Raw genomic sequence first — 20,733 nt, 5'->3', positions numbered from 1 at the left:
AGAAGATTTTTTTCCCCTACTCCAGAGAGGAATGTTTGGGACCTTACACAACCCGATTCTGGGGGCTGTTATGGCGAGCCTACATGTTAGGGTGAGGTTTGAGTTCTGCTGTGGCACCCTGAGATTAAAGTGACCCCAGCACCTATAGGAGGAGCCTTCGCTGCCCCTCTGTGGGAAGCCATGCACCATCCGCGTCTGCATGGGTCTCTAGGTCCTTGTCTTAGGTAGGGCCTTGGCCATTTCCCTCCTCCATTGCACTCAGACACAAATCACAACCATCCCCTGGAATCTGACCTGGTGAGCGTGACTCTAACGGCTGGGTGACATTAGAAGGCGGAATAGCAATGTTTCCTTTTTAAGGGGTGATCTTACAGGGAGCCCTCATTGTTCAAGTGCAATGTTTTAAGACAGGATTTATCTATGTAGCTCCGGCTGGCCTTGAATCACAGAGGTCTGCCTGCCTCTGCTTCCCACATGCTGGGCTTAATGTGGGGCTTGGCATCCAGGACATGGCTTCCAGAAGTTACTCACGGCCTTCCCCGCTTTTGCCATTTCCAACTACGCTATGAAAGGGATTAAAATTGCTTAACATTTCCCAACTGGAAAAAAAACCAATTCAAGTGTACTTGGTTGTTTTTTTACTGTTGTTGTTTTTGTTTTGAGACCGGGTCTCATATAGCCCAAGCCAGCCTCAAACTCCCCCTGTAGTAGAGGATGACCTTGAACTCCTGATCATTAGGGTATGAGGTGCACACCACTGCACCACACCCAGATTATGCAGGGCTGGGGACGAAAGCCAGGGCTTCACAAACTGTGCCAGGCAAGCACTTACCCCTGAGCCGTCTCCCTGAGCCTCAGTCTCCCCATCTATAAAATGGGCTCAGGGGGCACTGCCAGAGTAGAATGTAACATCATGCCTTATATACAGCGGGCACTGAGCACATCAAGGAAGCAAGTGGCATGCTGTCTACACAGCCCGATGGATGGGGGCCGGGAGGTGGAAGGGGGGAGACAAAGGACTAACATGTCACATGTCCATTTCACAGATGATGGGTTGAAGTCTGAGAGGCACGCGTCTGAAGCCACGTGGACTCTGAGGCCACTGCTACTGTCATTTCCTCCTCAGAGAACAGTGAAGTAGAGAGGAGGAAACCTCAGTCTGTCAGCCCCAGGCACTCCTGAGTTCTTTGGACTATCCACTTGGACAGCCATGCAGCAGCCCAACCCCCACAAGACAGGCAGCTCCATCCTGCGGTCTAGGCTGTCTGGGAGCACAGCAGCCTCTGAGTTCACCACCTCTGAGTAACCGCTTCCTCAAGACATGACTCACATCTGTCTGGGGTCACCCACACCCTCATTCCCCGCGGAGGCACGCAGGCCCAGGTGAGGCGGGTACAGGCAGAGGCACTCCGGCCTGCCCACAGCGGCTTTTGGAACCATGGAGTCCCAGAACTGCCAAACCTACCATGACTACAGGCCCTGTCCTGTGAATCCTCTGGGCTGAGACCGAGCCTGAGGCCTTGGCCTGAGACACCACGGGCTCAGAAGCAGGTTGCAAAATGTCTCTCACCTGGAATTCTAAGCAGTCCATTCCCTTGCGGCCCAGCCTGGCCCAGCCCTTCTTCTGAAGTGGCTGCTCCTTGGGTCGCCCACATTCCAATACAGGGGTCTCAAAGTCACGAGGCCGTGTCTAAGAGCTGACAAGCCAAGGGCAGTGCGTAGGACCACGGAACCCACAGGAACCCACAGCACAACAGCCTCTGGGGACACGTGTGTGTGTTGTGGGGGGCCGTGGGGGGCTGACAGACACAAAATCCGGAGAACTGGGTGACTTGGGGTGAATGTCACAGCAGAGGCTCAGGCTGCAATCCTTGTTGCTGTCCCCCTACCCCCTCCCCACTGTGAAGGAGTTTAGTGTGCAGAGAGCCTTTCAAGTCCTCGACAAAGAAAGAAACTAAGCAAAAGGGAGAGGATATTGGGGGGAGGGGGTTAAAGCCTGGATTCAGGTCCTGTTCCTGCCATTGCTCCAGAGCTTTTAGGACCTGCCTGCCAGCACCCTGCCTGCTGCTCCTTGGTTCCCTCTTGGCTTTGTCCTAGCACCCGTGGGTCACAGTGACCCCTTTTCCTTTGGTTGCAACCCAATACTGGACGGTTCCTGTTCTCTCCTGCTCCGAGCCATGGGGATCACTGCCCGCTGGCCCGGTGGGTGACCCTTCCAAGAAGGGATGGGTGTGGCAGAGGGGCAGGCTTCTCAGCCAGCCAAAAGGGACACGCATAGACCCAAAAGTCTGAGAGGGCAAAGGGAAAGAGTGAGGCCTCCAATCAGGCACACCCCTGACACCATGACAGGTGGCTCTGACGCTTGGCTCTGCCTGGGCAAGCAAAACCCATGCTTCGGGAACCCTCAGCCCAGGTTCAAATCTGCCTTGCAACTGTGTGCTGAGTGGATCTTTGGCAAGTGACTTGGCCCCGCCTCCTCGTGTGCACAGAGGTTGCCAGGAGGATTAACGAGGTGGGGCGTGCCAAACGCTGTGAGCGGCTGCCACTGCAAGGGTTTAAAAAGCCACCACTCGCTGTGGGGGAGTTGCCTAGAACAACCTCCCAGCAGACAGAGCCCGTGTGACATGTCAGGTTTGTTCCTTGAATCCTGACAACGTCTCCCAGGGTCCCCCCTTTCTTGCTCTCATTTCTGAAGCATCTCTGACTCTAGAGAAAAACAAGGGGCAAGATAAAAACAGAAACTTCTATCAGTTGACCTGGGGTTCAGGGTGCTGGTTTTATAGAAAGACAAAGTGTTATCAGGGGAATGTTTCACCTCATGCTTTAGTCCATGTCACCTTGGAACGGGTCTCTACAACATACTGGGGGTCAGGAAGACCCCAGAGCTGAGGGTGGCACAGTTCAGGGACTCAGCAAAGGACAGCCTGTGTCTTGTTAAGCAGCCCAGGAGACCCTACATTGACAAGGAGAAGCCAGTCAGAGGGCCTGGTGACTTCTAGTGGGAGTAATCCCCCTCCCCGCCAGGACTCTGCACCACCCTGGAGCACCACGTCTCAGTGCTCCAACCCACTCCGAGCACACCAGGAACACCACTTGAGTAAGGATCTGAGCCCAGCAAGAGGGTGCTGCAATTGATTAGCAATGTCTGCCACGAGCAGCAAGTGGAGTACTTGATCGAATGGCAGGCATCAGACAGCCCCAATCTATACTTTTGAAAGTCACAAGGTAGGTCAATAAAGTTTACCAGCAAGTCTTCAAGTGAACTTTCTTGTGCTCCAGCAGGCCAGTGACTGGACAGACACTGCTTAACATGCTCCATGCCCGGCCAAGGAGCTGGAGACCTGATAGTACTCAAGCCAGGAGTATATACTGCAGAGTGGGCAACCCGGCAGGAAGCCATGCTGGCGAGGGATCATAAGAGGAGGTCAGCCAGGAGGAAAATCACACAGGAAGAGAAAAACTCAGGTTATTATCAGCCCTCAGATCTGAACTTACATGTGGGGCCTCGATTCAAGGCCATCGGAGGAAGCCAGCTCTGTAATTACACCTCCGGGCCACGTGGCAAGCAGCTCTAATTGCCTCCAAGATGGCACCAAAGCGACCATTTTAATCTAGAGGCCCAAAGCAACTAGTAAAATTAGGTAACAATAACACAGCATGCAACAGTCATAGGCCAGACAGCAGTGCAAAGACCCCAGCACAGGGACGCCTAGTCCTTATCGCCAGAGAGACGGGGCAGGCCCAGTAGACTTCTTTCATAGAAGCCACACAGAGCTCCAGACCCACACTCTGGCATAGTCTGTGGGTCTCCATCATCCTAGCTAAGGCAACTGCCACATCCAAGTCCGGGTTGTGGTACACCCCTCTTCTCCTACTTCCACCCCATAGATTAGAGAAATAGCTCCTTCCGATGGCCGTGACCCCGGGGCCCGCTGAGCTCACCCCTCCCATCCCCCATCCTCCCCCGCCCCCCTGAATCACTGGTGGCTCACCACGGCTGCGTTCCCGAGTGACTGAACGATAAGGAGGCGGCACAGACACCAATAAATGAATCACGCCTTCCGCAAGACCAAACCTTTGGCTTTTGCAGAAACCACTTACAAAGTAGAAAGGAAAAGAACAAAGAAATCACTCCGGCTGTTTGCGCAAAGTTGATTCATGGGTTCGCAGAATTATTACCCGGCTAAATTGTTTGTGGAGAGGCAATTAGAGCCATGACCAGACGAAGCTCACCAGCCGGGGAACTGGGGACTTGAAAAATGGGAGAGGGGCTGGGGGTGGGGGGATGTGCACGTTCCTGGAGGAAGGAGGGTTCCAGGTCTGAGGAGCCTCTTCCTCTGTCACTGACTGCCTTAAAGTCTGTGGGTGAGCAGGTACCGGGCGAGCAGAGGAAGTCAGAACTTCCATACAGAGTCCAGACACAGAGGCAGAACTCAGCCCTTTGGTTGGAAGACACAGCGACCAAACCCACAGGAGATGGTTTAGAGCAAAGTCTTGTATCTGAAGTGGACCCCGTTCATTGGAAAGGGGGGCTCTCCAACAAGTCACCCCATGGGCTGGGGCTGGAATCTCATCAGGAGGCTTCTGCCGTCTGTTTATTCACAGTCTCCGGTAAGGGGGAGCCGCATTCAGGAGAATTCGTTGTATCCTCCACCTGTGTGCTCCCAGGCAGAGTCCCACTTGGCATCGGTGCCTACACCCCCACACCGTTCCCTGCACGCTGTCTCCCCTGGAGAGCTTCGCGGATAACTTCTCCAGTCACTGCAGCACAGGAGCTCGGAGGCTCTCAGAACAGCGGGACCTACAGCAAGGCGGGTTGAGCTTATCAAAGATCCTCCAGTTTGAGACTGTCGGGAGCCAGATCCCTTAGGGACCACTCTGTTCCGTGGGACACTGTTCGGTGGGACACTGTTTGGTGGGACACTCACTGTTCGGTGGGACACTGTTTGGTGGGACACTCACTGTTCGGTGGGACACTCACTGTTCGGTGGGACACTGTTTGGTGGGACACTCACTGTTCGGTGGGACACTGGTGGGACACACACTGTTCGGTGGGACACTGTTTGCTTGGTGGGACACCGCTTATATGGTGGTGCTCTGAGGGACCTGAAACCAGTGGTGCCCAGTGCCTCTCTTGGAATCTAGTCTTGGTGGGTACTAGGTGACCAGGTAGCCACGACCACTGCGACTGGAAGATCTCTCAGGGGAAGGACAGACGGTTTTACCTTTATTTTCTTAAAAATGGATTTGGCTTCTGACTGCCCTTCTTCTGCCTAGGACAGCCTGGAAGCTGGCTTCACCTGCCCAATGCTTATGGCAACCAGGGCAGATGGAAGGCTAGAGCCCAGTGGGAAACACCACCTCTTGGGGGAACCCACACCCACGTTTAAACAGAGGACACACGCACGTGTTTGTATATAGACATTCTTTTTTCATGATTATTTACAGACATGGAGCTAAGTCATTACGAGGGCCAGTCGCGTGGCTCAGCAGGTAAAGGTGATATTTGCCACCAAGCCTGGACGTCTTGAGTTCCATCCCCTCCGGCCACAGCGGATAAGGGTAACAGACTTCCTCAGGTTGTCCTCGGATTCCCACACAGGCACCCTGACGGTCGCACTCATGCATACCAAAGATAACACTGCTTTAAGATGTGTACAGAGTCGAACCTGGACACACACACACACACACACACACACACACACCCCATCTCTGGTTCCCATCACTTCGCCTGCACGCTCTCAGAGCCAGATCCCTCAGGGACCGACAGAGCTCTTGCGGCCATGGCTAATGAAACGCTGTTGGTAGCAGCAAAGGTGACAGATGCCACAGGCACACAGACCCTAGACGGTCCCTCTGAGAACACTGTCCCCTGGCAGCCATGGGAAACCTGGTGACCAGCACAAACCCACTCTCCCACCGGCTGTCTGTTACCCACATCTGTCATAGCACCGATTGATCGATTGATCGTGGGTCCTGTGGGCTCAGCAGGGTCACACATCCTACTGTCGCCCCGAAGATGTGTGTTAGGGACAGGCAAAATATATGGCAGTTTCTCCAAACCCCAGCCACGTGACTCTCCGGATTTGGGCTGTGCCAGTCCATCCCGGAGGGAGCCCGGTGCTATCAAAGAGGAAGAAGGGAGGTAGACATTGGACAGAAGAACTAGAAGATTCTCTCGTTCTTGTCTCTGTGAGAAACAAGTTCCTATGAGAAAGCTGAACCCTGGGCTTGGGGATTTAGCTCAGTGGTAAAGCGCTTGCCTAGCAAGCGCAAGGCCCTGGGTTCGGTCCTCAGCTCGGGGGGTGGGGGAGTATGGGGGAGCAAGCTGAACCCGACAGGGCTACCATCTCAGCTACTCAAAGACTAAGGCACGAAGACTACAAGTTCCAATCAGGTCTAGGCTACAAGGCCACCCTAGACAGATCAGTGAGACCCTGTTGGGCTCGAGGATGTAGCTCAGTGGTAGTGTCCATGATCACCGCTTAACTCCTTGAGTAACTCACAGAGTATCAAACTTTCTTCAAACTCACAGGGCTCTGCCTGCCTTTGCCTCCAGAGTGCTGAGGCTGAGGTGTGAGCTGCCAGGCCGACTGACTCCTCCCATATTACCTCAGGAGGTCAGCGGCTTGCTCTCCCAGTCCTTTCCTCAGGGTCTCCATGCAGGAGACAGTACTGTATTTTTGCTGTTCTGACACCTTTAGTAGAGACAACGGCGGGTTAACCCCAGGTTGGGAGTCATCTGGGCTGCGGAAGGAAGGCACGGGCGCAGATTTCAGCTCCTACACCTTGACTCAGCTTTGAAATCTCTTGAGGCAGGTGGGTAGGAGGACAGGGGCACAGCTTCCTGCCCCAAAGACTGGGAGCTTCAGAGCATTAGAAATAACTTGTACCAGGAGAGCTTAATCAGCTGCCTTCACAACCCCACAAGGTGGGTGTCTCGTCTCCCTCCTCCTTTGTGGAGGGGTAAGCGGAGATGCAGGAAGGATCACTGCTGGCCTCAAAACAGAAGGTCTTCAAAGCCACGTCCTGACCTGCCTGGAGTATTCAAACAAGCAAGAATGAATGCCTCAGCTCCTAGACACTCTGCGGGTCAACACGGACTCTCTCATCAGTAGGATTCGGTGACAGACTTCTGGGTGAGAGCAGTGGTGTGGACCCCAGCCCCTGCCACTCTGAACTCCCTCCCACCCTGCCTGCTTCCCTGGTTAGCCAGTGCCTAGGAGGTGCCCCACTAGGCCCGGGGAGGACATTACAAGGAACAGACGCAGACTCCAGACTCAGCCTCTTTGACACTGGTGACTAAAGGCAAAAAAACCCAGATAACCAAGTGACTGCACAAACACCTGACTTCCAGGGCAGGTGTGAAGGTTCAAAGACACAGGACCGGAAGCCCAGTTGGGGCCCTTCCAATCTCAGCCCCAGGAATGGGCTCTCGCTGGGCTCTTCAGAGGAACATTCAGCGGTTCTTGGAGCGCTCCCAGCTGTCACATCACCTGAATGACAGACACGAGAGCGAGGCAGGAGCGTGGGACAAATGCTATCAAGTGCTAGAAGGCGTCCTGCGTCCTGTGATGTCCCCAATAATGTCTGGATTTGGTCCCTCTGGGGACATCTGTCAGTCCTGTGTCAAATCCAGCCGTAACACGTGCTGTGCTGGTGTCCCAGAGAGACGACTCCACACACAGCCTAAGGGGCAAACACATTTCCAGGGAATGTCCGGGCCTGGCTAAGTGGAATGGCCTGGCCCTGGCAGCTTACTGTTAGCAGCTCATGGGCTAAGCACACTTACCAACAAATCCTCCATAGGAGTTTGCTATCTGAGGGCTAGCGAGGCCCTGAAATGGTAAATCCTGCAAAGAACACTGGGTACGATGTGGGAGGGAGGCACCTAAGTGTGAGTGAGCATGGGATCCTGGCTGTGTGACTTCAGACAAGCGACTTCCCCTCTCAGATCCCATTTTCCTATCTGCACATTGGCAGTAACAGTTGCTTCTCTCACTGGGTTGTTTTTAAGACCGAGGGGGGGAGGGAACGCATCAGTAGTACCTGGTGCACAAAAACCTCTTCCGGATCCAACCGGCAAAAGGAAAAGAAGGAACCATCTACCAGTCTCTCAGGAACAGGGCAGGGAAGCCATTTCTGCAGCTCCTAGAAAGCTGACGCCCCAAACTTTTGCAGGTTCCATCGTGCTGGAAACCATGCTATGAGCAAAAAAGTCACCCTCCTGGGCATCATCCCCAGCCTGGTGACAGCAGCTTCTGCCAGTGACCGACAAGGCCCTGGTGAGACCACCCCACCCCCACCCACGGTGTCAAGGTTTGGCTTTGTAGTGTCACAGGATGAGAGCATGAGGCTTCAAGATGGGTCACAGCCCACTCTGGGAAGTAGGCCGGGCAGAACCAGAACAGAGGCGCTAGCCTTCCGGTCCAGAGCACCAGTGGGGCACCGAAGACTGGGCCTTTGTACTGGAAGCTAAGTAGGAAATCTCTTATCTGCCCCTGGGATGCCAGTCCCAGAACTGCACCCAGTGGGGTATCTGGACATCACTGGGAGGTGTTTACTTCCTGACTCAACTTAGTGCCTCCTGCCTGTGCCCCAGCATCTGTACCCCAAAGCTTCTGGGATTAAAAGACCCTGCTGGCAAGCCCTAAGACACTGGGCCTCCTGTGCCGGGATTTCCATCTGCGGTGGATCGGCAAAGAGAAGGATTATGACACCAATGTTCAATTACCCGCACTCAAGGTCAGCATCCCAGGTGGGCCTGTGGTTCAGTGGTGGGGGTCCCTGCCTCGATTGTGAGGTAGTGGGTTCCACCCTCAGCCCAGAAAAATCCAACCTATTAACCAGTCTATGAGTTTTCACACCACTTCACCACCCAGGTGATTGAAAGGTCTGGCCCACACGGACATGCACATGTGCGCCTCACGGTGGGCTTGAGTGGACGCAGGTAGGCTTCCTATGGATTATTTATGCACTTATTTTGTACTGCCGGAGACGGAACCCACGCTCTCCCATAGCAGCCCAGAGGGACATGCCTCCCAGCTCCCTGACTCCCCAAGGGCAATACAGGGTGACCGTGATGGCTGTCAACAGTGCTACCCTGCTCTCTGATAGCCCGTCCCCCCGGGGGGCAGCATGGTACCTCCTTCAGGGTTCCCTAGGACTCACAGAGAGCAGACTCACAGCTCCACGCGTGTGGAGGCCGCACCTGTGTAATGCTAGGACCTCGGACAGCCAGCTGGGGTCTGGCTCTGACAAACTCCTGCCCTCAGCTTGGGCACCTTCAAAGAAGGGGGTGCTGGGGGTGGGGTGGGGTGGGAGAGGGGATCAGACTCTCAAATTCTACTGTAAGACTCCTAGGCCTGCCTGTGGACGGATGGTGACACCCCAGAAAAGAGACGGCCACACCACACAGCGCTCTGCTTTGACTTTCCCACCAGCAGCTGCCTCCAGGACACTTCCTTCCTTTTAAACAACTGGTTGCCTGGCCACCCACCTAAGCCAAGGCTCTGGGTTTGCCAACCTCAGCCCCTCCCTCCCCTGAAGCCCCTGATTTTGGGGCTTGTCACCGCAGTTGACACCACCTTGCTCTCCTCTTTACAAAGACAGAAGGAAAAATAAAAAACCTCCAGCTTCCAGGAGGCTGGGACCCACCCTCCGCAATCTCCCCATCAGAGGGAAGGCAGCAAGGGACGAGATCTCATGCCCTCCCACGAGTGTGAGATCATCCCCAAGTGTTCAAACAAACAGTTATTTTGCACCTTGACAAACATTAAAATGGCCAGTCTGGCCCAAGACCACAGACAGTCACAACACGCGGCTCTCTTGCTGCCTAATGACCTAAAAACCCAGACAGCAGGAAACCTGTGGGTTAAAAGCCCCAGTGCAGAAGAAAGCTATCTAACATACACCATTCACTCCGGACCTAGAAAACACCCATCTGGGGCTGGAGAGACGGCTCAGTGGTTAAGAGCACTGACTGCTCTTCCAGAGGTCCTGAGTTCAATTCCCAGCAACCACATGGTGGCTCACAAACATCTGTAATGAGATCTGATGTCCTCTTCTGGTGTGTCTGAAGGCAGCTACAATGTATTTACATATAATAAATAAATAAACCTTAAAAAAAAAAAGAAACAAAGAAACACCCATCTGCCCTGAAGCCAGAGTCTTCACCCAGGCTGAGACCATCTCTAGAAGGTGCGTCTTTCCTCCCCCTGTGGTACAGAGTGGGCGCTCGGTAAAAGCGGAGCACGGCTGATTCTGAAGGTCTCTCTCTAGCAGGCGTCTCCGCTGAAGCAATCAGTGCTTCCCAGTAGGGCACTTGCAGAAGACCTGAGACAGTCTGTGTGTCACAACTAGGAGAAAGGTAATGACCTCTGGTGGGTAGAGGCCACCTGCATGGCCAGCCTTCTCCCTCCCAACAAGAGAGCTCTCTGACCCAGTCTGGAGACCAAGCCACCCTGGATTCAAGCAGTATTAAACACAAACCGTGTGTGTCAGACGAACCAAGGGAGGGAAAACTGGATGTCCTGCGAGTGGCTAAGGGTCCAGAACTGTGTGTGGGTGGGGGTGGGTGCATGTGGGTACATAAGCGTATGCCTGTGGAGGCCCAAAGGACAACCTTGACTGTCAGTCCCGGGTGCTGTCTACCTGACTTTAAAATGTTTTTTTTTATTTATTTAGAGCGTGAGTGTGTCTGTGTGCACGTGTGTGTGTGTGTGTGTGTGTGTGTGTGTGTGTGTGTGTGTGTACATATAACTTCGGGGAGTTGGTTCTCCTTCCATCTTGTGGGTCCTGAGGCTTGAACTCAGATCGTCAGTCTTGGCACCAATCGCCTTTACCTGCTGAGCCATTTTGCAGACCCCTACTTTATTTGTTTTTGAGACAGCCTGTCTCAGTGGCCTGGGCTATCAGGCTAGAATGGCTGACCAGCAAATCCTCAGTCCCCACCTCCGAAGCGCTGGGATTCAAAGTGCGTAGACATGCAGGTGGGTTCTGGAAACACTGAGCCCTGGCATGGTTTGAGGTGGGGCTGGAGAAGGAGTCGGTGGCTCTAGGACCCTGGCAGACAGTGGTGTTAACAAACCGAGTTGCTTCTGTAACTCCTACCACCAAGGGCCACCCTCTAGGGCCCTGGTTAAACAAAAACCAACTGGCCCCAAACAGTCCCTTTTGAAAGTACCCTCAGCATGCATCTGCCTGCTGTGTAAGCCACAGGTAAAACAGGAGGAGAGAGAGGGAGCCAGGATTCAACTCTGAGATATAATAGATTGGGAAAGAGGGGTGGGGGGGAAATACCAAGAAAAATGTGTTCGTGAGGCAAGTGGTGGGTTCCTCAGAACAGCTGTGTGAGCCATGGGCCGTGGACTCAGGTTGATTCCCATGGAACTCTCTTAGGTGTTAAGTTTAAGCAGGGCCAGCTCTGACACCCAAGTTCCAAATCAAGGAACAGCACATGTGGTCCAAGAGAAACAACTCCGCTAAGCTTCCGACCTCCTTTTCCCTCGTGTCTACCTGAAGCACAAGAGCTCCAAGCTCGCTCAGCTCCTCCAGGATCTGAAACATGGGACATCTGAGGAGTACACAGGGGTGGTGGTGGAGCAGTGGGCCACAGGGAAACCGCCAGCACTGGGGCAGATGCTGGAGTAGAGATGGAATCAGAAAGACCGTACTTAGCCAAGGAGGCTTTAAAGTCCCTTCTAGAAGAGTGTCTTGAAGAGAAGCCCCAGGGAGAGTGCCCTGGCAGATACTAACTTGCCTTCCATTAGGTAAAACAGCCTCGGGTCTTTCTTCCCACCCCTTTCCTACATTTTGAAACAAAGAAATTCCAGGAAACACCAACCTAAGGCGTCCTCCACCCAGACTTTCAGGGAACACTGGCAATAAACTGTTACATTATTAAAGCAGAGAGCCCCTCCCTGTTTCACTCTCTCTTTTAGTAAGTAGACTGTGCATGTGTGTGTGTGTGTGTGTGTGTGTGTGTGTGTGTGTGTGTGTACACGTGAGCACACAAGTATTTCCAGGCAGTAACCCTAAGCAAGCCTCTTATTCCAATGTTGATGGGAAAGAACACCCGATTCCAAGAGCTTCAAGCCATTTTGGTCTCAACCAAGACATCATTAGGGCCAATTACCAGTCTGTTCTCTCCTTCACCCTGCGGTTCCAGGGACGGGAACTCAGGTTGTCGGGCTCAGCAGCGTCTGGCTGTCACTAGAGTTGATTCAATGAAGGGGCAAAATTAAGAATGAAGTCTTTTGTTGTTTTTCAAAGTCGAGAAAGCAGAGGAAAGACAAGACCAGAATGTGCCACTGTGCCTAGTCTTCATCATCTGAAGTGGTTCTCTCACTTCCATGGGATGTTCCCTAAAGCATTTTAGGAGGGAGACAAGAGGAACTCACAGAGCTGGGTCAGCCTCTTCCTAGACACCCGGAGACAACTAACATCCTGATAGATCCCACGAACCCCTCTAGATCGCAAAGGGGAAGCCATAGGCTTTGGTGCCAAAGAAAGAGCACAAACACCGGCTCCTGGGAGGTTCTCTTGACATCTCCTGGCTTGGGGCAGCAAGGCAGCTAGGGAGAAGTGTGAATGACTCAGTGAGACCAAGGCTTTCAATTCTAGACTGGGAGACAGTGAGTCAAAGCCGGCATGAGGACCCCACCACCGAAACCTACTTCCCCTGCTCAGGTGGGGCCGGTCATGGGTTATTTTTAACCCCTTATGCTCTACTGTACATACCAGGGTTTTGGGGTGGGGGTGCAAACTGTGGCAGCTGCCTGCGGAAACCAGCCTATGAGTCACCTAGCGAATGCCCAGTTCTGTGGCAGTTGCCCCTGGGCTCCGCTAGAGGAACGCTGTCTGGGTTCGGGGGAGGCCGTGTGCCCTTTTGCCTGAAGTGCTTTAGGGTAGGATGAAGAAACTAAACAGAAAGGCAAAAGGTGCCCCCTCCTCCCAAAAAAGTGGGTTAGGGGGAGGGTGCAGATTGGAGGCAGATGGCAGGGAATGAGGTTTCAATTCTCCACCCAGCCCAACAGCCACCTGGGTGGGCCACAGAAGGAAGTAGATGCTCCCTGAGCTCAACTTCTGGAGGTGCAGGACGCTGGCCACAGCCTGAGCTTCAAGCTGGGCACTCACCACCCTGGGTCCACCACCTCCAAGGAGGTCGCAACACAAACAGTTCCAAAACTTTGACTCATTTGTAACCACCGTCCCAGCCAGAGTGAGCCAAGCAGTCCAGACAGAGGCTATTTATAGGAGTCCGGGACAGACATTCACAATGACACACACTGGGGATCCGCGGTGGGCTAGTCGCGCCAGCGTTGAGCCCTGGATTCAGACACCTGAACACAACGGTCCTTAAATCTGGCTGGATTCAGTCCACAGCCTCAACCCCCGCCACGCGCACACACTAAATCAGACACACTGCGATGCAGGGACACTCGGACATACACTCGACCGGCACAGACCGCGACTCTGAACCAGACACCTAGAGACGCGCCGAGACTCAGACAGACGGACCAGCGCACTCTGTATACGCACGGAAACCTGGGACGCATCGCCATGGCCACTCCAGACACACGCCAGGAGCCCCAGACACCTCCCGGGCCAGACAGTGTCTCCTCCGCCTGCTCCCCCGCCCAAAGTTGATAAAGAGCCTAATTGCTCCATCGCCCCGGTCCCTAGGGAAAACGGAATGGAAACTTCCCCGACCCGGCCCGCCTGGCCCTCCCGAGAGGCGCGATGTCCCCGCCGAGCCCCGGGTCCGAGTCGGGCCGGGCAGGGGGCGCGCGCGGCGGGGACCGTGCCAGGCTCGCAGCGCCGCGGGACAAAGCCGGGCCGGCCGCCAGCTGCCGCGAGCCTCCGGGAGGGCGCGCCCCGGGCGCGGCGAGCGCAGCCGGGGAGCCTGGGCGAGGGCAGGCGCGCGGCCCCGAGTCCCCACGCGATCACCATGTCCCGGGCCGGGGATCCCACGGGCTGTCCTGAGGGGAACAGGGCTCACTCACTGATCTCCATGCTGGGGAACAAAGAGCGCTGGCAGTTGCACGCGCAGGAGACATTGGGCTGCCCTGGCGGCGGCGGCGGCGGTGCCGTTGACCCCATCAAGCGGTCACGGGCGGCGCGGGGCGCGAGGCGCGGGGCGCGGGGCGGCTCCGGCCGGCGCGCGGGGCTCGGGCCCCGCATACAGCGAGCAGCGCGGCGCGGGCTCGGGGCGCCGCCGAGGTCCCCAGGGCGAGCTGGGTCCCCCGGCCGCCGAGCAGGGAGCCCCGGGGCGGCGGGCCGTGGCCGCGGGCGGCGTGCGGGGGCACGGGCGGCGGCCGGGGCGCGGGGGCCGCCGGGCTCAGCCTGCGCGCCGGCCGATCCGCAGCTGAGCGCCGCCGCCTGCTCCTCATTCAAGTCCAAGGAGATCGGGTTGCGCCGCGCGCCCGCGGTCGGAGGCAGGCAGACGGTCTGACGTCAGCGCTAGACGGGGCTGCCGGTTCCCACCGCGCGGGGGCCGCGGAGGGGGCGCGCGCTGCGCCAATCCCCGCCGACGGCCCCCGCACCCTCCTCGGCCCGGGGGGCGGGCCCGTCGCGCGCGGGGCGGGCTCTTAAAGGGCCCGAGCCTCGCGTCCGCGTAGAACGGTCGCCGGGGCTGCGTAAACTCCGCGCCCTCGGGAGTCCGCAGACCAAGTCCGAGGGGCCCTGGTGCCTGAGGCGGCCACAACCCAGGGCAATAATCAAGCCGAAAAGTTAAAGTGTTCTCCTCTCCAACTCCCGCCCCTGGGGCCCTCCGCCTAGGCTTTTGGGGGCTCCCGAAGACTGTGAGGCTTTAGGGTCGCCTTGGAAGAGTTCCATGCATGGAAATCAGAGCATGGAGAGCCGGGAGTAAAGACCTACCCATGGCAGTATTTCTCAGAAGACTGAGAATAGTCTGAGACAGACAGACAGACAGACAGACAGACAGACACACACACACACACACACACACACACACACACACACACACACACACACACACCGCTCCCCCGTGCGCGCCTCTTACTGTGCCTTTTGAATGGACGGGATTTCAGTAGTCATGCCCCGAGAAGCGCCCCCTGCTCCTTGCCTTGTAAATTAGTACCCAGGACTGGGAGTGTGTGTGTGTGTGTGTGTGCGTGTGTGTGTGTGTGTGTGTGTGTGTGTGTGTGTGTGTGTGTGTTGTCACTATTATGGGACATCTAAGCAGTTACTTACCCTCACCCCCTAACTGCCGCCCCAAAGGCCACCGACTGGGCTGTGTGGCTCAGAGTGTAAAAGGGGGTCATGGGAGTGTGCTTTTTGTTCATTAAGTTTTAATTAATTACTGGAGAGCTATGGGAACCCGTGCTCTGGCTTCAAAGATATTAAACTGTTACATAAGAGGCCTCACATCCCTAATGCAAAGCCAGCCTCAAATGTCAAGTGTGTCTCTTTGACCCATTCGTAAACTTCTAGTCCTGTGGTGTGCCTACTGTGTGCTAGAAACACACCAGATAGTAATGTCTTTCATAGCAAGTTGGGGAGACAAAATATTATTTGGCTTCATTTCACAGTCAGGGAAAGCGTTCCCTAAGCACGGGCTGAGGGCTCAGGAAGGTGGAACCTAAGTTCTGCCCAGCCTCGGGGAGTACCTATCCCTGCCCACACATGATCCTGCTTTAAGTCTCTTCAGGCCTATCCCTTGTCTTTAGAGAGGGGGGAAGCTTTTACGAGTTATTGTTACTTTGTTTTTAATAGACTGGAAGGAGAAAGTGAAGCTGAGAGAATAGTTTGCAGAGGAGCCCAGGAAGTAGGTCCCTCTGCCCAACCTTCCGGGACTTCCCTGGAGGAGTCATTCTGGAGCCCAGGGTCCTCCCAGAGGGAGATTCCGAGATGCTCTGGTCCATTCGTTTGAAATAGCAGCTCAATCTTGCTTTTTGTCTCTGATATTTATTTTTGGTATAAGTATGAATGCTTTGCCTTGATCTATGTCTGTGCACTGTGGGCAGAAAGCCGTTGATGGACCGGAGTTACAGATGGTTGTGAGCCACCCTGAGGGTTCTAGAAACTGAACACAGGTCCTCGGGAAGAAAGTAAAGTACCCTTAAAGGCTGAGCCATTGCACATGGTATAAGCTCAGTCTTAAAGCCACGACAGGACACGGCCATGTCTTCACCATGAGAGGCTGCCCCTATTCCAGCACCAGCATTTTCCCCAGCAAGTCTTTGGCCTGGGAAGGTCTGGCTGAGATTTGACGCCTGTAAAACCAAAGGAGAAACTCTAACTAATCTTGCTGGGAAGGGTGCTAAGGAGGTGGACTGCACGTGGGTGGTCAGCCCAGGCCTACTCACCTCAGATGCTGGAACTGAGTAACCTCCATGTTGCACAAAGAATCAAACTGAAAGAAACTCCCAAGGCAATTTTTTTCCCCAAAATGGTTGGGTCTTGAGCCAAACTAGGGCAGGGAATTCATCTGTTCTTATTCTAACCCAGGTGCTAACTGTGTCTTTTCCCCATGGGCCAGGGCCCAACCTCCCAGTCTTTCAAGACTGGCTAGTTTTAAAAGAATCTGGGCAAAGGAAAGGAAGTGGGTTCAGCTGCACCCGGGCTGGGCTGTACGGTTCTGGGAAGGGGGTTGGAGGGATGCTTTGCGAAAACAAAAGGTGGGGGAGATTTACAAAAATACTTTACAAGTTGGAGGGATTTAAAGATTTGAATTCCTTTGCATAAAAGTTTCTACAAGGTGCGTGTGGTTTTGGTTGGGAGGTGGCGGGTTGTGGAATATTGGCCCCTAGCAGGCTACCTTTTATAGAAAAATATTAAAAGAGCATTTTTTTTTCCATGGGGCCAATGGAGATCGCTATGGCTACGCCCTCCTTCCAGCAATTCATTCCATCAAGCTCTGTGAGAGCCGGGGACCTTGGCAAAGGAATCCAATGGTGTAGATCTTGTCTTGCAGAGGTCTTGCAGGAGATCTGGCTTGTCCACCCATGGGAAATATCTCGACCACTGGTTTTCTTGGAAATAATAAGGCAGCTTTTAATTTAGTTTGTGTGTGTGTGTGTGTGTGTGTACACATGTATGTACGCATGTATGTACGTGTGTTTCAGACTCGGGACAAGAGGCTGAGGTGCCTGTTTAACATTGCAAAATTCTCCTATCATCCCTCAGTCCCTACTGGGTATGGCGGGCATACCCCTGCCTTCTACCCTGAACTCTCCAACCCCTCCCCCAGAGGCTCTTCCGTATACAATGCACATACATTTTAGTTACCTGCTCTACCCTCCTTTTGTATCTTGGGCCTCTTGGCTGCTCCTTTTGGTTGCCCCTCCCCTCTCCCCAATAGTTCAAGGTCATGACCATTCTGGATTCTCCCTGATATGTCTGCCTCTGGCTATTTTTCTCCCACAGATCTATAATAAACGGTCTCCTACCTAGGAACATCTTGTTCTTTCTTTTCCTTTTTGTTTGCTTATTTTTCATTCAGGTCACATGCGCGTGAGGGTAGGTCAGAAGAAGACTTGCAAGAGTTGATTCTCCTTCTGTATGGGTCCCAGCATTAAACTGAGGTCCTCAGGCCTGATTGACAGCCAGTTCCTTAGGGCGGAGCCATCCCACAGGCCTTTGATGTATAATGCTAAGTATGAGTGGGGTTCCCGGGGAGGCCAGCAGGGGGCGTCAGATCTTCCGCAGTTGGAGTTGTCGGTGGTTCTAAGATGTTTCACGTGGGTGCTGGAAACCAAGCTCAGGTCCCCTGGAAGAGCAGTTCCTGCCCCTAACTACAGAACCATCTCTCCAGCCCATGAGGTAGCTTTTACACAGCGGAGGAGGTTAAACAGTAGCAATAAATTCAGTGAGTTGGAAAACAATCGACCTTCCCTTCGCCCTGATCTCCCATTGACCTGTCTGGGGTGACAACTACGACCACCGTTTACTGGGTGCTACAGTGTGACCTTACTGTGTTGACCCATCACAGTAAAAAAATGAGATGGGATTCCTTCTTGGAGTCTGGGCCTACCTGCAAGGCATACGGTTTAGTGCACGAGGCTGTGTGGTCTCAGTCGAATGTCTTCGCCTCAGTGTGGTTCGTCTGCAAAATGGGACCGCTGAGGGCAAGGTCATAACAGGGCCTCAAGGAGTTCAGAGCAGTTGAGCGTGTGTATGTGGGGGGAAGGAAGGGGAATCTTGCTCATTGGATTCTTGGGAGGGAGGGAGGAGTCTGTTATCATTAACGTCCATTTTGCAGCCCAACAGACTGATGGCTTGTCCGTGGACAGGCCCTTCTTGGCTAAGGCAGGTAGGAGAGGGAAGAGCTCTGGAAGGAACATGGGCTGCGCCATTAGCACTCACGGTGGCTTTCGGGTGACGGGGCTGCCGAGAGAATCGAGGACACATTATTAAATCTGAATTTCAGGTATCCCTTGTGCAGTACCAGTATCTCACTCCCGGTATTTGGGGCACACCTATACTAACTATGTCTTAGTTAAAGTTTAAAATTACCTGTGTGGCTGGTATTTGCCCGCCCTGGTACCTCTGCATGTGCTGAGAACTTGGCTGTGAGGTCAGAGCCACTGCCGGGATGGGCGCATTCTGTCCAGAGGGAGTGGGGCAGTGTCAAGATGGTGTTAAGTGAGGGTGGGAGAGGCCCTCTGCCAGGGGTGGTGTGCTCCTCGCCACCAGGGGACACAAATCGGAGAAAGCGCTGCCTCCCTCCTTCTCTTTGTCAGGTACCTGGTGTTGACACCTCTCTGTGCAGTACCCGAACCACATTCATAGCCTTTCTTTTCCCTTTTTCCTTTTTTTAAAAAAATGGGTCTGTGTTGCCCTGGATGGCCTGGAACGTGCAATCCTTCTGCCTCAGCCTCCCAAGTAACTATGCCATCAGGCCTGGCTAGTTCATTTGTTCGACAACAAAGTGCCCTCCCAGGCTATGCTGGGCTCCGTGTGGCCCACTGGGATCACAGATGTGGCAGCTGGGCTGGAGCCCAAGGGGTACAGACGTGGAGAGGTCCCCTTGCTCCAGAGGCCAGGTGGGAGCCAGGCGTACATATTCTCGGAGGTGAGGCAGGCCAGACCGTGCATGTATGAACACATACGTATCTGCTGATAACTCAGAGACAGATGCAAATGGGAGCTCAGACGGCAGAAGGGCTGTGGCCAGGAAGTCGGGGCAGACAGCCTTTCTGGGAAGGCAAGCCAGGTGCAAGTGACACAGAGGCAGGGAATGCCAGGGTTAAAGAGCTGTGGGTGGTATTGGAGCTAAGGGCACTCTTGGTCTCAGGAAGTCTGGACTTGGGGATCTATTTCCCAATCCAGCTACGGTCACGGGATTATGAAATGGTTTTGTGTCCCCAGGCAACTGCCGGGACAGGCCTTTCAGGGACTCCAGACAGCATGGCCCTGTGCCCTACCCCTGAGCTGGATCTGCTCCAGAGGAACATGCAGAGAGAAAAGGGCTTGTCCCAGCCGGCCATGAGGGGCTTTGCTTTCTTCTCAGCCAGCGTGAAACCAGCTTCAGGGGAGGCTCCTTCTCCGAGCTCTGAGCTCTACACACTCACAGGACCCCAGGTTCACCCCAAAGGTCTGGGATCAGCTCCCTGCTCCTCCCGCCATGTTGTCTCAAACTCTTGTGGTCGTTAATAATTTTTGAGCAAGGGCCCTCAGAAATCCTGCGGCCAGCCTTGTGCAGATGCCAGGCCCACACTGGCTGCCAGATGAGGGTGAGCAGTAGTCAGCATGGGTTTTGGCTGGGGCCGATGGAGGCTGGCAACGTCTTCACGGTGCCCACTGGCTGCCAGAGGCTGGGCTCTCTGTAAAGTCATGCATCGGTCAACAAAGGACTTGCTGTGAGAGGACTCACTGGGGCCAGTCCTCCCCCCTCACCTCTGGCCACCACCCCCTTCATGGGGACCAAGCTGCCTTTGGAGAAGCAGTCCCAGGCAGCCCTAGGTGGTTGGGTGACTCACCATCCCAGCTCTTCTGGCTTATAACCTTTGAAAGTCCTTCCAACTGAGGCATTTCCCCCAGGTCATTCCCAGCATGCCTTGAGCCCTGCTTAGTCTCTCTGGACTTAATCCAGGGCTGTTTTACTTAAGGTTTATCGGGGCTTGCCTGCCTCCCTCCTCACATTTTTCCTCGTAATCCCATGAATATGCCTGGGGTCCCACCGGGAGCTAGTTCTTACGGCACTGTGCCCCACAAAACCTGGACTCTACACTATTCTTGTTCTGCTTTGACAGTGGAGGGATACTGGGGTTTGAGGTATGTATGAGCGGGTTTGTGAAGAGACGTAAAGGCAGGACACATGGGTCTGAAACCACAGTGGGACAGGGTGGACTCAGTAATGGTGGCCTCTTCTGCATCCCCGCCCCGACCCGACCCTTCAACCTCGGTGGTGCTGGACATCTCAGGCCAGCCACTCCCTTGGACCCCAAGATCTCCATTCAGTTTTCTTCATGGTTCCCCTTTTACACAAGCTTATCTAGGAGCCGTAGTGGCTGGGTCTACAGAAAGGCCAGAGCATCCGGGGAGGGGAGAGACAGACACTTCTGGATGCCCTGTGAGTGACCTGGCCCAGTGACCTCACCTAGCCCAACCTGGGTGAATTTCACAAGGAGGGTGAAGAAGAGTAGCCCTGCAGAAGCAGCCTATGCGTGCTTGTGAGGTCCTGACTGCTGGCCATCCCAGGAAGACAGGCTCATTTAGCTTCCTCCCTCTGGATCCCCTTGGCTTTGACTGAGCTCTGTGGACCAG

At 54.5% G+C, this 20,733-nt stretch overlaps 1 protein-coding gene across 1 annotated transcript in view; it reads right to left on the bottom strand.

Annotated features, from left to right (window-relative positions):
- Pmepa1 (prostate transmembrane protein, androgen induced 1) overlaps positions 1–14,266 on the bottom strand; it is a 47,266-nt gene extending 33,000 nt beyond the window's left edge. Inside the window, exon 1 of the mRNA XM_032904708.1 lies at positions 14,007–14,266. Within this exon, the coding sequence (XP_032760599.1) occupies positions 14,007–14,184 (178 nt within the window). The 5' untranslated portion in view covers positions 14,185–14,266. The remainder of the gene's footprint in view (positions 1–14,006) is intronic.
- Positions 14,267–20,733: the final 6,467 nt, after the last annotated feature.

Source organism: Rattus rattus, chromosome 5 (assembly GCF_011064425.1).
Source record: "Rattus rattus isolate New Zealand chromosome 5, Rrattus_CSIRO_v1, whole genome shotgun sequence".
NCBI lineage: Eukaryota > Metazoa > Chordata > Mammalia > Rodentia > Muridae > Rattus > Rattus rattus.
Note: the sequence above shows the minus strand (reverse complement) of the source record. Positions and strands in the feature narration are given on the sequence as shown.